Source organism: Budorcas taxicolor, chromosome 18 (genome assembly GCF_023091745.1).
Source record: "Budorcas taxicolor isolate Tak-1 chromosome 18, Takin1.1, whole genome shotgun sequence".
Lineage (NCBI taxonomy): Eukaryota > Metazoa > Chordata > Mammalia > Artiodactyla > Bovidae > Budorcas > Budorcas taxicolor.
Window position 1 is genome coordinate 3,814,027 of NC_068927.1, and position 15,866 is coordinate 3,829,892.

The following is a 15,866-nucleotide window of genomic DNA, read 5'->3' on the forward strand; positions in this document are numbered from 1 at the left end:
GTCAAACTTCTACAGATGAAACCAGAGCATCTAAAATAAAAGATACACTGGACAGCGGCCATTAATAGCAGACCGACAACCACAGAAGAAAAGATCTGTCAACCTGAAAGATACAGCAACAGTAATAACGCAAAATGAAAGGCGCGGGGAAACCCAGCCACATCGCTGGGGGGGAGAGGAGGGTGAAGAACAGAGCCTCATGACCGAGACGACAGCAAGCAATTTAATCCCTTTAACCTATGTAAGATCAGTGCCCAGGAGAGGAGAAACAGAAAAACGACTTGAGGAATAGGAGCACACAGTATGTTTTCAACCATTCCTTGGCATATTTACATTAAAATGGGCTATACAATACTTTTAAAAATATGAAAACATATCATTTATGTTAATGTGAAAATTATCAGAACAATGTGGTAATACACAACAACCAAAAAAAAAGATTTTAAGTTTTTAAAGACTTGGATTTTAAAATTTAAAACTTCAAAAGAGTTCGGAAGTCTAAGCTCCATATCTTAATACTTTACATGACTTGGGCAAATCACAACCCATCTGATTCTTGCGGTGTTTTGGTCTGTAAAATAAGGCCGACATCTGTCCTATCCACTGCATACCATTATCAAGAGCTCCAAATGAGATTATAAGCATTCCATAAACTAAATATTAGTCCACAACTTAACTCAGAGTAATTCAGTTTTTTAAAAGCACGTGTATTTGGTGAGTCCTCTGACATTTATACCTAGTTCCACATCTCCCCTATTGTGAGAGAAGATAAGCTTTTCAGAATACATTATTTTTTAAGAAACAAAACTCTCAAGTCACCTTTTCTAAATGCCAAAAAATCATGCTATTTATTAATTTACCCATATAGTGAGTGCTCACTAAATATTTCACAAATAGATGAGTAAGGTATAAAACAATCTACACTGGTTCCCTTCTTTTAACCTTAGGGGCAGATAAACCCAAAGAGAAGCTGGGAAAAACAATCTCAGGAAGACTCCCCAGGTGAAAGTCCTACACCACAATGACTAAACTTCTCCGATCCCCTTGCTTTTAAGATGATGGACCTCCCTGATGGCTCCCTGGTAAAGAATCTGCCCGCAATGCAGGAGACCTGGTTTGATCCCTGGGTTGGGAAGATCCCCTGGAGAAGGGAATGGCTACCCACTCCAGTGTTCTTGCCTGGAGAATCCCACAGACTGAGGAGCCTGGCAGGCTCCAGTCCATGGGGTTGCAAAGAGCCAGACACCACTGACTAACACAATACTTTAAGATGATTCAGAAGGAAACAATGAATATTGCCACAGAAGCAGATACTATTGACTCAAAATCTGAACAAGAATGAACAACTGACTGAACCATATGAAGCTGCTTTTTATAAATCAAATATGACTGGTTCAGTTCAGTCAGTCAGGTATGTCCAACTCTGTGACCCCATGGACTGCAGCACACCAGGCCTCCCTGTCCATCACTAACTCCCAGAGCTCGCTCAAACTCATGTCCATCCAGTCAGTGATGCCATCCAACCAGCTCATCCTCTGTCGTCCCCTTCTCCTGCCTTCAATCTTTCCCAGCATCACGGTTTTTACCAATGAGTCCGTTCTTTGCATCAGGTGGCCAAAGTACTGGCGCTTCAGCATCAGTCCTTCCAATGAATATTCAGGACTGATTTCCTTTAGGACAGATGGGTTTGATCTCAAACATTAGTAATTCTTATGGTTCAATCTGCTAGTAAAAACAAGCCAGAAAACAGTGCTTACAGGAGAGCTGGTAGTGGGGAGGGACAGTGGGCTGTGCCAAGGGAAAGATAACGAGCAACAGTCTGGGGCTGAAACTACTCAAATCACTGAATATAAAATCTCTGTCAACAAACAGTATTTACATGAAAAGCCTGTAAACTCAACAGCTGTAACTTGGTACTCTCTGGAAGCCATGAACTACTTGGCGGGGGAGGGGAAGCAAACAGTAGGCTGTCACGTAGGGAGCTAGTGGGAAGCAGAGCTGGAGAACGGAGAAGCAACCTGAGACCAAACTTACTTCCTAAAGAGGATGGAACCATATCCATCTCCTGACTTCTGCTTTCACTGCTAATTTCTCCTGCATCAGTTAATATTTTCAAGTTGAAAACCAATAGACAACCTTATAAATTCTTGAAACGTCTCATAATGATTTAAAAAAAGAAAACCAGCAATTCTACACACTAAAAGTTTTTATCTATACACATCAGTCACATCTTAATCTAGCAAATAAGTTTTAAAAAGAGATTGTGGAATTCTAGCTATTTCGAAACTATTCACAACTAACTCTACTACCTAATAACATCAGAAAGAAGGCTTACATACTGAAAATATCTTGTGCTGTTTTTAATGTATGAGTAACTTACGTATTTATACTTTAATATAGATTCTTTCAAAGGCCAGCCAATGTTCCCACCTTAGCAATTTATAAGTCCTTACATTTTACTTTCCCTCTGAAAAGTTGCCAACTTTCAGGAAAATTTACATGATTTTTATATTTATCTGGTTTTACAAAGGGCAAAAAGATAAGGATCAATGCCTTCTGTTTCTCAGCTGATAAAACAGCTATTTAGTCATTGCAACCTGCAGAGCGAGGATGTTTCAAGCAGTACTGTCTTAGGAATAGAATGTTTTTTTCCCCTCTCACATCAGAGAACAGAGATTTCCTTTGTCTTGATGGGCAGTATATCCCAAATTTAGGCACCATTTAGGCCTAGAAAATGAAAGAACACGAGGTAGAACTGAATTCCTTCACCCAAGGAATTCACTCCTTTGCCTCCACAACGTCAAACTGTATCCATTTTAAATTCCTGGTAAAGACTCAGTACGTTTTTGACCTCACTGCTCTTCAGGTAAGTTCAACTACAGCCTGTGTGAAGAAGCCTTGGATGGATTATATAAAAGGCACAGCTCATTACAGTTAACATTTCTCTTAAGACAGTGAACGTGCAGCCATACCTTGAAGGGTGTCATCTGCAACAACAAAGGACCACTGATGAGCAAGTACAATTTGATGAATATTCCAAAAATTTTTTTTTTCATTCTCATCATAACCCTGTGGAAGTAGGTTTTATACCTCAACTTTACAGATAAGAAAGGTGACGTTGAAGAGAAATCTGTCCAAAGTCACAGTAGGTGGTAGGTGAGTGAGGACTTGAATCCGGACTGTAGTTTCAGAATCCACTCTTTTCCCACTCACTCCACAGCTTCTCCTATGAAAAGCGCCACATGATAAAAGCGCCTTGACAGATTATTTCATGTGCAGCAGGTATGCTCAGCAGATGGCCATTAATTAACAAATGGTGGACTCTATGCCTGATTAAAACTCTCTATTACATCCCCTTTTCCTTCTCAAAGTTTTTATTGACTTTGTGTTGTTTATCACATTACAGAGCTGATTTGGCTGGCGTGGGAACTGTGGAAGTTCTGTAAGTGACTTTCTAAGTTAAATTACAAATGAAACCTTTCTAGACATCAGAGCATTTTCTTTAAACATGATTTTTAAATTCTTTTTTGTTTTAATTCTGCATTTGAACTGATTTATAACATACATACATTCCCTTGGTTAATTTCTCTCACATATTTCACTGTTTATCTTATGATTTAAAGTATGCATCACATATGTTTTTTATTTGTTTTTAAAGGAACACAAAAATGTTTTAAAGAATTTGTTCTATTTCACAAGGATATAGATCCAGTACCCATTTTCACTATGACGCTCCCTACATAGAGTTATAATGTTATTCAATCCTTCAACAGAATTTATAGGTTACTGTAAGCACCCATGCAACTGATCTAATTTTCTAACTTCAGTAAAACTATTAAAGCTGAGTGAAAATAAATGCCTGGTTCTCTTAATACCCTGTTTTTAGATTCCAGTCCACACTTCTAGTTCTCCACACTCTATTTTAATGCAGATACAAGGGTAAGTACTGGCACAGCTCTGAGGACCATCACTTGAGATTCTTTTTAAGTTTTAAATATATCTAACTCAACCAAGTAAAGATGAGTCACTTACTGACTCCCAGTTTTATGAGTTTAGCTCCTCTCACTCTGAAGGAGCTGTTGTACCCCTGACAACTCATAAATTCAGCATGAGGAAGATGACATCCATCCATTAAGCGGATCAGCAGGCACTTTAAGGTGGCTAAATTAAGAATTTCATGATATGAACAACCAATTTAAGAATGAGACACACTGACGGGCTTTATCTGGATTCTCCCAACCATTTTCTCCACCATATGCTCATAGAATTTAATTTATTCTTCTCTTATGGTACTTACTACTTTATAACCTGCATTATGGTCTTAATAAAGACATCTTTTACTTCTTCCAGGCTGGTGTTGCCCAACAAGAATATAATGGAAACCACATATGTTATGTCTTGTAGTAGTCACATTGAAAATGAAAAAGTGAAACTGGCTTTAATAATGTTTTTAACTCAATATACCCAGCATACTCTCATGTGAACAGTAATCAGTATAAAAAGAGATGAGACTCCCCAGTGGTCCAGCGGTGAGGACTCCGCGTTTTCACTGCTGAGGGCGGGGGTTTGATCCCGGGTGTGGAAACTATGATCCCCCAGGGTGTGCAGCACGTGCCCCCACAAAAACTGAGAGAGTTTATTTTCCTATGTGTGCAAAGTCTTCAAAATCAAGTGTGTATTTGACACTTACAGCACAGCCCAACTCAGACTGCTCCTATTTCCACGGCTCGGCAGCGGCATTTAGCTGGTGACTACCACGCTGGACTACCACGGATGGCGGAGGGGCATGAGCCATTTTACAGCTGGACAAGACTTGCTTTCAAGTCTTAATTTCACTAGTTACCGGCCCAGAGGCAGCTCCCTCATTTAAAAAAATGGTAATCATTGAAACAATACTAATGATATATTTTTCATAAGATTAAATGAGATCCATAACACCTAGGAAACATCCTGTCCCTTAGAACAAGGCAAACAAAAATCCCTCGATAAATGCTACTATTATCATATATTTGTAGCCTTTAACACTAAGCACAGTGAGTTGCACATAGTATGCATTCAATAAATGTTTGCTGAAGGAAGAGAAATTACTTTGCACGACATTAAACAAGTCATCTTAATGGCTTCTCTTTAAAATACATTTCTCACATAAGCAAGAGAAGTTTTCTGGGCGGATTGTTGCTGATGAAATTTGTTTTGAACACATTAGAAGAAACGTACAAAGAGAATGAACCATCTCATCTCTTGGACTGTTCTTTATTTTCTTCCAAAGAACAATGAATTATTAAGCACCTATTTACGGGAAAGCATTCTTATCAAGAGACTTCTTAAAAACTTCATTGCGTAAGTGACAGTGCTATTTTACAAGTAACCCAATTATCTGCAGGAATATTTTATCTCAGGTTGGGATAAAAACACACCCCGTTTCTGGGCTTTACTTGAAGAACAGTGGTGCAAGCAAGACCCTTTATAATCTGGACTCAAAAAATTCTCAAACTCTCTACTTGAGTCAGTACAGTCCCTTTAATTTCTCCAAGCACCTTTCCTTTTCACCTGTGCTTATGACTCCCTTGCACATGTCTCATATTCCTACAGCTGACAGAATCACAGAGTACCAACGCTGAAAGGATCTTAAGTGATAACCCAGTCTTCCAAAGCATATGTGGTAAACAAGATGATTTCAAGTGGTATGTGTTATTATTGCCTACTTCAATGGTCACATATTTTGTTTAATGTTAAAAAAGGAAAATATAACTAGCACATCAAATTCAAGGACTCATGTAGGGAGTTCCCTGGTGAACTAGTGACTAGAATTTGCCGCTTTCACTATCATGGCCCAAGTTCCCACTGGTTGGGCAACTGAGATCCTGCAAGCCATGTGGTGGAACAAAAAATAAAATAAAATTGGAAGAAAAAAACGGAAATCACGTATATGTTCACTTACAACAGGGTTAAACTGTCCCTCAGTTTAGTCCAGTCACTCAGTCGTGTCCAACTCTTTGCGACCCCATGGGACTGCAGCACGCCAGAACTCCCTGTTCATCACCAACTAACTCCCAAGTTTGTTCAAACTCATGTACATCAAGTCAGTGATGCCATCCAACCATCTCATCCTCTGTTGTCCCCTTCTCCTCTTGCTCTGCCCATCACTACTTAACTATCCCTCAGTTCAGTTCAGTCGCTCAGTCGTGTCCGACTCTGTGCGACCCCATGAATCACAGCACACCAGGCCTCCCTGTCCATCACCAACTCCCGGAGTTCACTCAAACTCATGTCCAACGAGTCGGTGATGCCCTCCAGCCATCTCATCCTCTGTCGTCCCCTTCTCCTCCTGCCCCCAATCCCTCCCAGCATCAGAGTCTTTTCCAATGAGTCAACTCTTCGCATGAGGTGGCCAAAGTATTGGAGTTTCAGCTTCAGCATCAGTCCTTCCAATGAACATCCAGGACTGATCTCTTTTAGGATGGACTGGTTGGATCTCCTTGCAGTCCAAGGACTCTCAAGAGTCTTCTCCAACACCACAGTTCAAAAGCATCAATTCTTCGGCGCTCAGCCTTCTTCACAGTCCAACTCTCACATCCATACATGACTACTGGAAAAACCATAGCCTTGACTTTGACCTTTGTTGGCAAAGTGATGTCTCTGCTTTTGAATATGCTGTCTAGGTTGGTCATAACTTTCCTTCCAAGGAGTAAGCGTCTTTTAATTTCATGGCTGCAACCACCATCTGCAGTGATTTTGGAGCCCCCCAAAATAAACTCTGACACTGTTTCCACTGTTTCCCCATCTATTTCCCATCAAGTGATGGGACCAGATGCCATGATCTTCGTTTTCTGAATGTTGAGCTTTAAGCCAACTTTTTTACTCTCCTCTTTCACTTTCATCAAGAGGCTTTTTAGTTCCTCTTCACTTTCTGCCATAAAGGTGGTACAATCTGCATATCTGAGGTTATTGATATTTCTCCTGGCAATCTTGATTCCAGCTTGTGCTTCATCCAGCCCAGCATTTCTCATGATGTACTCTGCATAGAAGTTAAATAAGCAGGGTAACAATATACAGCCTTGACGGACTCCTTTTCCTATTTGGAACCAGTCTGTTGTTCCTACTTAAGGGTAAAAAAAAAAAAAGTGGTGATATGATTTTTAAGCCGAGAGTAGCAGAGCTGGGCTCCATCCAAGTCTAAATCCTAGTTCTGTGCTCTTTTCATTGCTCTAAAGGATTCACTGCCCATGTAACATGCAGTGATGAACACTCTCTTATACAACTGGTTCCTGATCACAACCCCATTTATCAAACCAACTGTAAGCAATGCTGGTATCTTAAAACACTAGTTCTCTTCCACTATGGTAAGTGCATAACCGATCAATCACACCTTGATTATGAGGTTAGACTGCTTCCAACCACTGAGAGTCAGCACAGGAGGCAATTCCATGTTGGCTCAAACAAAATAATCATAATATATCCTAAAGTCAAACAACGTTTGGATTAATTGCTGTTTGCATTATTCATTTCACCATTTTCACCCATGAATGAACACGATGGTACACGCATAAATTCTACAAACTATAAATGCAGACAGAATACACAGGAAACAACTCACATAGATCAAATAAAAGGGATCTCAAAAACTAAATTGTACACATGAGGAAACTGAACCTTAGTGGTAAAATGACTGGCTCTCCCTGGTAGCTCAGTGGTAAAGAACTCGCCTGCCAATGGAGGGGACGCAGGAGACATGGGTTCAATCACTGGGTCAGCAAGACCCCCTGGAGAAGAGAAAGGCAACCCACCCCAGTATTCTTGCTCAGGAAATCACACAGACAAAGGAGCCTGGGAGGCTACAGTCTGCAGGGGTTGCAGAGTCGGACACGACTGCTGAGCACGCACACGCTTCGAAACCCAGTCCAAGCTTGGTAAACCCTAGTCCAGTCCTCTTACCTTCTCTTCTCTTATCCGATGGCTGGATGCAGTAATCATCCAGAACCTAAAGGAGGGACCTGGGATGAGAGAGGAGGGGCCTGGTACATGAGTCACTACAGAAAGAGCATAAAGTGGTGCTGCATGAATGGAACGGAGAAGCAGTTCTACAATTAGTTAACAGCGGTGCCAGCTCTAGTCCTAATTTACACTTCGTGGTGTTCCATTGATTCAATACAAATAGTAGGGGGATACATCTAAATTCTTCCATTATACAAGTTGTGCTGAAGGTAACACGGAATCTGAAAATCTTTTCATGAAGCAGAAACTCTACTTGTAATGGACTCAGATTAGTAATTAGCTTTGTCTAATGATGTCGGTCTGTCCACCTGAGAAATCTATACAATACTGCAATGCTAAGATGCTGCTGCTACCCAACTGTTCTTGGTAGTGAGGAAAACAGAATTCTAATTCCAGGCTACTCTTCTCACTTTGTGTCCATTTATGAACCCCTGGCATTCTCAATAGCCATATGCTAATTTTCCTAGCTGCAATCACCCATGGAGGATTAGAAAGAGTATAATCTTTGAAGTCAGAGAGAATTTTCTGAATACAAGCCTTACCACTTAGGTCAGGATATAACACTGGACAACTTACTTCATCTCTCTGAGTCTGCTTCTCAACTAAGATAATAAGATAACACTATTCACCTCACAGGATAAATAATACAGATACTGTGGCCTACTATCTTAGGATACAGTTAAGAGAAAGACTACGAATAGAAAAAGAAAATGTTCACCTACGAGTCAAAGCAGGTTTACGGTTTGTAATGTAATTCCTCTTCAACGTATATTAGTGAAAGTGAAAGTGAAGTCACTCAGTTGTGTCTGACTCTTTGCGACCCCATAGACTGTAGCCTACCAGGCTCCTCTGTCCATGGGATTTTCCAGGCAACAGTACTGGAGTGGATTGCCATTTCCTTCTCCAATATATATTATGCTGCTGCTGCTGCTAAGTCGCTTCAGTCATGTCCGACTCTGTGCGACCCCATGGACGGCAGCCCACCAGGCTCCCCCGTCCCTGGGATTCTCCAGGCAAGAACACTGGAGTGGGTTGCCATTTCCTTCTCCAATGCAGGAAAGTGAAAGTGAAGTCGCTCAGTCGAGTCCGACTCTTAGTGACCCCATGGACTGCAGCCCACCAGGCTCCCCTGTCCATGGGATTTTCCAGGCAAGAGTACTGGAGTGGGGTGCCATTGCCTTCTCCAAATATATATATTATAGTCCATCTTAAATAAATATTTACAAAGCATTCACTCTGTGCATAGAAAGTGGTCAAAATGTATAACCTGAAACTGATATATCAAAAGAAGGTACCAAGAAATTCAGAAGAAATACTCATAATGCTTTTATTTTGGCTTAGCTGTGTGGCACAGTTCTCAAGCCAGGAATCAAACCTGTGCCCCCTACGTAGGAGCAGGGAGTCTTAGCCACTGGACAGCCAGGGAAGTCGCCATAATACCTCTAAATACTAAAAAATAACAAGCAGGTTCTGGTTTTATCTTAAGTCCTTATCAGAGACTTACACTGAAGTATTTATAAATGAAATGACATAGTGTCTGGGACTTGCTTTAAAATACGCCATTCCCCCAAGCCCTGTGATTAAACGAAGTGGGGACAGTTTAAGCTGGGGGATGCGTACGGGGCAGGGAATCATCAAACTATTCTTGCTACTTCTGTTCACGTATTAGGAAAGCTTTTGTTCCTTTTTAAAAAAATCTAACAACAAAAACTATGCACATCACTAATAAACTTCTAAAGAATCAACATCTCCACGTCAAACTTCCGCCATTTCAGCCAAAAATATGTAAAGTATTTTAAAACTACTCTCAACATAAAGCATGTCTTTTTTATCAAACATTAAGCTGGACAACAGCACCTTCTCTTCCTTTGGTATTACTTTTCCTCTAACTGCCAGAACAGCCCAGGGTGTATTTTTCCTTTTACTTATACTAGAAAGTGTATGTATGTGAACTAGTTATATGTTTTTTTAACTAGAACTACTGTTAACTACATACAGAGATACACACACAACCAGGACTACTATTCCATCATTACTGCTAATAGACCCACTGTGCAACAGCAGGCCCAATGGGTATACTTGACCTTTTAAAAGGCATGACTCATCTGAGAGGGTTAAAAAAAAGAAAAATCCCCCACAACATGTATCTTCAAAATAGTAACCAAAAAATAGAAAAGCTGTGAACTAACCTTAGTCTATATGCTGTTTAACTTATAGTTTTCACATAAAATTTTAATTTGCTGGCATACCATACATTAGACAAACTGTAAGTATCCACTGAAATTATTTAAAGGTAACTATCAGTTCAGTTCAGTCGCTCAGTCATGTCCGACTCTGCAACCCCATGAATCGCAGCACGCCAGGCCTCCCTGTCCATCACCAGCTCCCGGAGTTCACACAAACTCATGTGCATCGAGTCGGTGATGCCATCCATAAATACCTTCAAATAGATTCTGTAAGTGAATTAATACATAACTTTGAACACTAAAGGGAACCTTAAAATATCTGAACTTAAGACTTAACCTAACACCATATATCCATGCTACTTCAAAATAAAAATGTGGTTTACTACACTACCATTTAAATAGTCATATGCTTTGCATTTTCGAAATACTAACAGCAAGAACACAGAGAACAATCTTCCCCCAAATAAGTATCCAAAGGAATAAAGAAACACAAATGTCTGCGTTCCTATCAAACAGTCCTACGTACCAAAAAGCACATAAGAAACACGTTCCATACTTCCATTTCAAATGTGCCTAGCTAGTTCACTTTCTTCTTATATGCTTTCAAATGCATAGATTTAACTAATTCCCTAAGTGGAGTAAAATTTCTTTTTGCTGTCTTTAAAGGAAAAAAAAAAGTAGTTTAAAACTAGCTCCACCTCTTAAAGAATATATATAGTTGTTCATGGTACTATTCTTTCAATTTTTATGTATATACAAGAGGGACAAAAAAAAACTGGAAACTTGGAATAAACCCCTGCCCTCCAAAAGCCCCCTCTTTCAATTTACATGACATCTTTTCTTCCATAAAACAGACTCCATTAGCTTACTTCACCTTCAATCAGTCAACACTATTTACTGAGTCTAGGCACTGAATTAGGTACTCAGGAAAGCTACAAAGGAAGTACAAGACCTAGTAACTACCTTCAAAGAGTTTAAATAACATCCCCAGAAAGGAAGGAAAATGTAGTTACGGAGACAATATCCCTGCTGAGAGACTCACACTCAAAGGTGGAGCTACAGGACCTGCACTTTCAGGCCAGGTTTTTACAGTGAACAATGCAAGAAATACAGTATCTAGCTAGCTAAACCGACTCCAGAAGTGCTCAGATCTGGTATTTATGGATCATATATGCTGCTGCACACTTCTACAGGCATGACAAAGGAACACTGCTCCTGTGAGTGACAGAATCCACGTGTCCTTAATACATGTCAAGAAAGAGGCACTCCTAGAAAGGGCCACTTTCCCTAATAACATCCTGTTTCTGCCACAAACTACTCACCAAATGTTTGGTCTTCAACATTACGATCCTAGTTTGAGAGAACAGCATGTATTTTATATCGTCAAAGGCCAAACAGAAAATTTCAAGAAGCGTGACACAGTTGAGAATCTTAGCTGTACTGACTAGAGGAGTAGGTGAAGAATAAAGAACAAGGGATTCTTTTTCTAATTTTCAAATTGTAGATAAGTCATCTAAGGCTCCACATTTCTGGTGGCTCTAGAAATTTCCTTTCTCTCTGTCCCCTGAGCATGTATATCTTTTCCTCTTGTGAATTACTCTGTATGGACTACCAAAGCAAATATCAGGTGGGATAAGGGGGGAAAAAACTGCCAAGACTCGCCTTTTTCTACAAACCAATGGTCTTCCTGTGACCATGAACATCTTAGGCAATTCTGATAACAATTTTCCAAATAAAACTGTATCAAGCAGTGGTTTCATTCTATGTCAACCTTGGGGCCTTTGTTTAAACGTTGGAAAAAGTGTCCCTACCAGATTTGCTCCCAAACTTTGATTACTGTCAAAATTGCACTTAACGTCTGCAGCATTAAATCTAGAAAAGAATTCTGTGTTACTAAACTGAATGGCATCAAAGAACATCAAAACAAGACGGCATTAAGAGGTACAGTCAGACAGGCAAAAAGATCAGAAAGCAAAGACCTCACAGCCCAGCTTCAAACGCTGCCTCAACTTTTCAAGCTTTGGGACCACTTGGGATTCATTACAAATTGACCAAAAGACGTGAAGGGAAAAAAAAAAAGAGCATATATTAGTTTCAGCAGCTGGTAAATAACAGGAATTTTTGAATTACAGAAGAATAGGGTAAAGACAGTAAATCTGGCTGCAGACTACAATACACATCAGAACAGAACTCGCGCTGTCTAAACATTATCTACTGCCAATAAACAGCAGGGCATTCTTTACCAGCTGAAGTACGCCAACCATCTTTCACGTTTTAAAGAGCTGCTACAAATTACCCAAATCGAAAAGGGGGGCAAAATCCTACACAGGGCTTCACCGAGGAGCCACCGCGCTTAGAGCATCACACAAAAGACCGGACCAAACACAGACTCGCTCTGGGCCTCGGCCGACGGCGCCCGGGAGCCGGCGTGGGCGTCCCAGACCCCCGCCGGGAGCGAGTGAGGGCTGGGGGTGGGGTCCCCTCCCCGGAGCGCGCCGGGGAGCGGGCGGCCGCGCAGAGGAAGCGAGAGGCGCGGCCGCGGCGTCAGCGGCTGCCCAGGCCGCCCGGCGTCCGCCGCGGCCAGGCCTGCGCGCCCGGCGCCCGGCGCCTCACCTCTCGCACGTCCTGCAGGCACTCCAGCACCGCCAGGTTGTTGCTCCAGGTGTGCTTGGGACACACACGGCTCACGTCCTCCCGGCAGGATTCTTCCTCCGCCAGCTTCCAGCCCCCGCCAGCCCCGCCGGGCCCTGCTCCGCCCCGCCGGACCGGAGACCCGCCCGCGGGGAACGGCGGCGGCTGCTGCTGAGGCTGCTGCTGCTGCTGCTGCGGCTGCTGCTGCTGCAACTGAGATGACTGAGGCAGCAGGAGCTGGCCCGGCAGCACGCCGCCTCCCGGCTGCGCTCCGAGGGGAAGAAGGTTGCTCCCCGGGCCCGGGCCCTGCCCGTGGCCGCCCGGGCCCTGGATTTTCTGCGCGCCGTCCGCCGCGAGCAGCAGCAGCGGCAGCGCCGCCGCCAAGCGGAACATCCTCAGTACACGTCCACACGCCGCCATCTTGAGTCCGCGGCGAGCTCGACGTGCCCGCCGGCGCCGCGTATTTAAATGAGGGGGCGGGGCGGGGCGGGGCCGGCTGGGTCCCTCCGAGCCCCTCCCGCCGCGCGGACCCGCCGCTGGGCGCCGAGCGCGCAAGCCGCCGGGCTCTGAGGGCCGGCGCCCCGGACCTCGGCCGGCGAGAGGGCGACGCTGGGCGTCCCTGGCGCTCCTTCAGACCCCTGGGGAGGACCGCTTTGCCTAATTTCTTTGGTTTCCAAAAGAAAAAAAAAAAAAAGGATTGGGATTGCCACAACCAAGATGGCCGGTAGAGTGTGTCACCCGTTCTATGACTTGAACGAAAAAACTTTATGTGTAGAGGTGAGCCTTACACGATAAGGTGTATTCCGATATCCAAGAACCTCTTCTTGAACTTCTCCCTGCTTCCTGCCATCTGCCTCAGAAGCTTCTCTTACCCAGGGAGGAAGGCAGCGCTGAATCAGGGTTAGGAGCACTGGTTCCAGAAGAAAGAGCCCGTTATTCTAGCTCTTGGCAGACTAGACAAATCTTTTAATTTCTCTGAGCCTCCTCGTCTGAGAAGGCAGAGGAGGAACTCTAATGTAAAGTATAATTGTGAAGATTAGAAATAAAGTGGCTGGCCCACAATATGGGATTCAAAAAGTTATAACCAATATTATGAATAAACCGGGAAACCCTTTGTATCTGAGCCAGATTTTAAACCCACATTTCGAGGAGGAAATAGCAAAACATGCTGAGGCCTCAGGTTGGTTGTGTCTCGGTAATTGGCTGCTTGTCCTGCATGCAGCATCTTTAGCAGCACTATAGGTGGGAATGGTTGTTTCACTTCTCACTAGTCCCCCCTCCTCCACAGGAGAGAGATAGATACCTTCCCAAAGCATCTTCACATCTATTGTGTCATTTGAGCTATGCATCAGGCCTGAGTTGGGTTCTCACTCAACTGAAGAACGGCAGAGATGGTAACAGTTCTGCACAGCAGGGTTAAATGTCCTGCCCAGGATGAACTTTGCCAGCCTGGAACCAGAACCCCTGGCCTCTCACTTGGTGCGGTGCACTTTTATCCCACCCTGCCGATATACTGTGGTGGGATATAAGGGCAGCTTGGGACATGTGATCCCCACGGGTCATCCATGTTCACAAATGCAGCTTCTGCTGTCCTTACCCACAAATGGGCAGTGAAGACCGACAAGACATAACTAGAACCTGAGAAATTGGGTGGGGGTTCATGGACTCCATAAGGAACTGCTGAAACTAAGAATATTCTGGAGGTACCAACTGCTCACTGTGGCTGACACAGGCCTCTGTTTTTAGAAATGAGGGCATGTTCCTGACATTTCTGCCAAAACTTCCTCAAGCTACTGCCATAATGTGGTCCTGAGCGTTACTCACTCAGTTGTGTCTAACTCTTTGCGATTCCATGGACTGTAGCCCACCAAACTCCTCTCCATGAAATTCTCCAGGCAAGAATATTGGAGTGGGTTGCCATTCCCTTCTCCAGGGGATCTTCTTGACCCAGGGATCGAACCCAGGTCTTCTGCATCACAGACAGATTCTTTACCATCTGAGCTATGAGGGATGCCCCATGTGGTCCTATGGCTATGGCCAACTTTGAACATTGACTAAGATAGTCCAGGGTAGACCAGATAAATGTACATGTTCCTTAACAGATGATGGCACCGCACTCCAGTACTCTTGCCTGGAAATTTCCATGGACGGAGGAGGCTGGTGGGCTGCAGTCCATGGGGTCACTAAGAGTCGGACACGACTGAGCAACTTCGCTTTCCCTTTTCACTTTCATGCATTGGAGAAGGAAATGGCAACCCACTCCAGTGTTCTTGCCTGGAGAATTCCGGGGACGGGGGAGCCTGGTGGGCTGCCGTCTATGGGGTCGCAAAGAGTCGGACACGACTGAAGCGACTTAGTAGCAGCAGTAGCAGCATAGGTAAGTCTCAGGCAGGCTAGAGACCTGAAGTTCTTGAAAAGCCACTAAGGGTCATTACTTTTTTGAGGGGGATTGGGGGTGGGGAGGGAGGCATGTCATGCCATTTGTGGTATCTTAGTTCCCCAACCAGGGATTGAACCTGGGCCCTCAGCAGTGAAAGCACTGAGTCCTAACCACTGCATAAGAGTCATCAATGTTCAGTAATGGGTCTGCGTGTACTCAGACAACAAATGAGAGTTTATTTTAAGCCAGTTTAAGGCTAAAAATTGACCATCTGCTAAGAGAAGCCAGCAGTTGCCTGTCTCTCAGCCTGCACTGAGGAAACCCTGCACCCGGCCACAGATTGCCTCTGGAGATAGGGAGGAGTATATGTGCCTATCTTGAAATCACAGTGACCAAGAAGCAAAATCTGGGAACCTGGCCAGCTCAGGCTGTTTTAGGCAAGTCAGACTTTACAAAAGACACAAACCACCAGCCAGTGGGAAGAGGGTTGACCTCTAACCTGGGTCTCCTGGACTCTGTTTCTGTATAAACAGACTATCTCTACCACAAGCTAGGAATTTATTTTACCCTTTACTGTGCTCCTTGTTTCTTGATCCTCACTTCCATAACTCACTCAATAGCTATGTGTTGAGAATTTTATTAATATGCCACACATTGCTCAAGAACTGGTGTAT

At 43.3% G+C, this 15,866-nt stretch overlaps 1 protein-coding gene across 1 annotated transcript in view; it reads right to left on the minus strand.

Annotated features, from left to right (window-relative positions):
• GLG1 (golgi glycoprotein 1) overlaps positions 1–13,232 on the minus strand; it is a 117,993-nt gene extending 104,761 nt beyond the window's left edge. The window contains exon 1 of the mRNA XM_052655251.1: positions 12,795–13,232. Within this exon, the coding sequence (XP_052511211.1) occupies positions 12,795–13,232 (438 nt within the window). The remainder of the gene's footprint in view (positions 1–12,794) is intronic.
• Between the last annotated feature and the right edge of the window lie 2,634 nt (positions 13,233–15,866).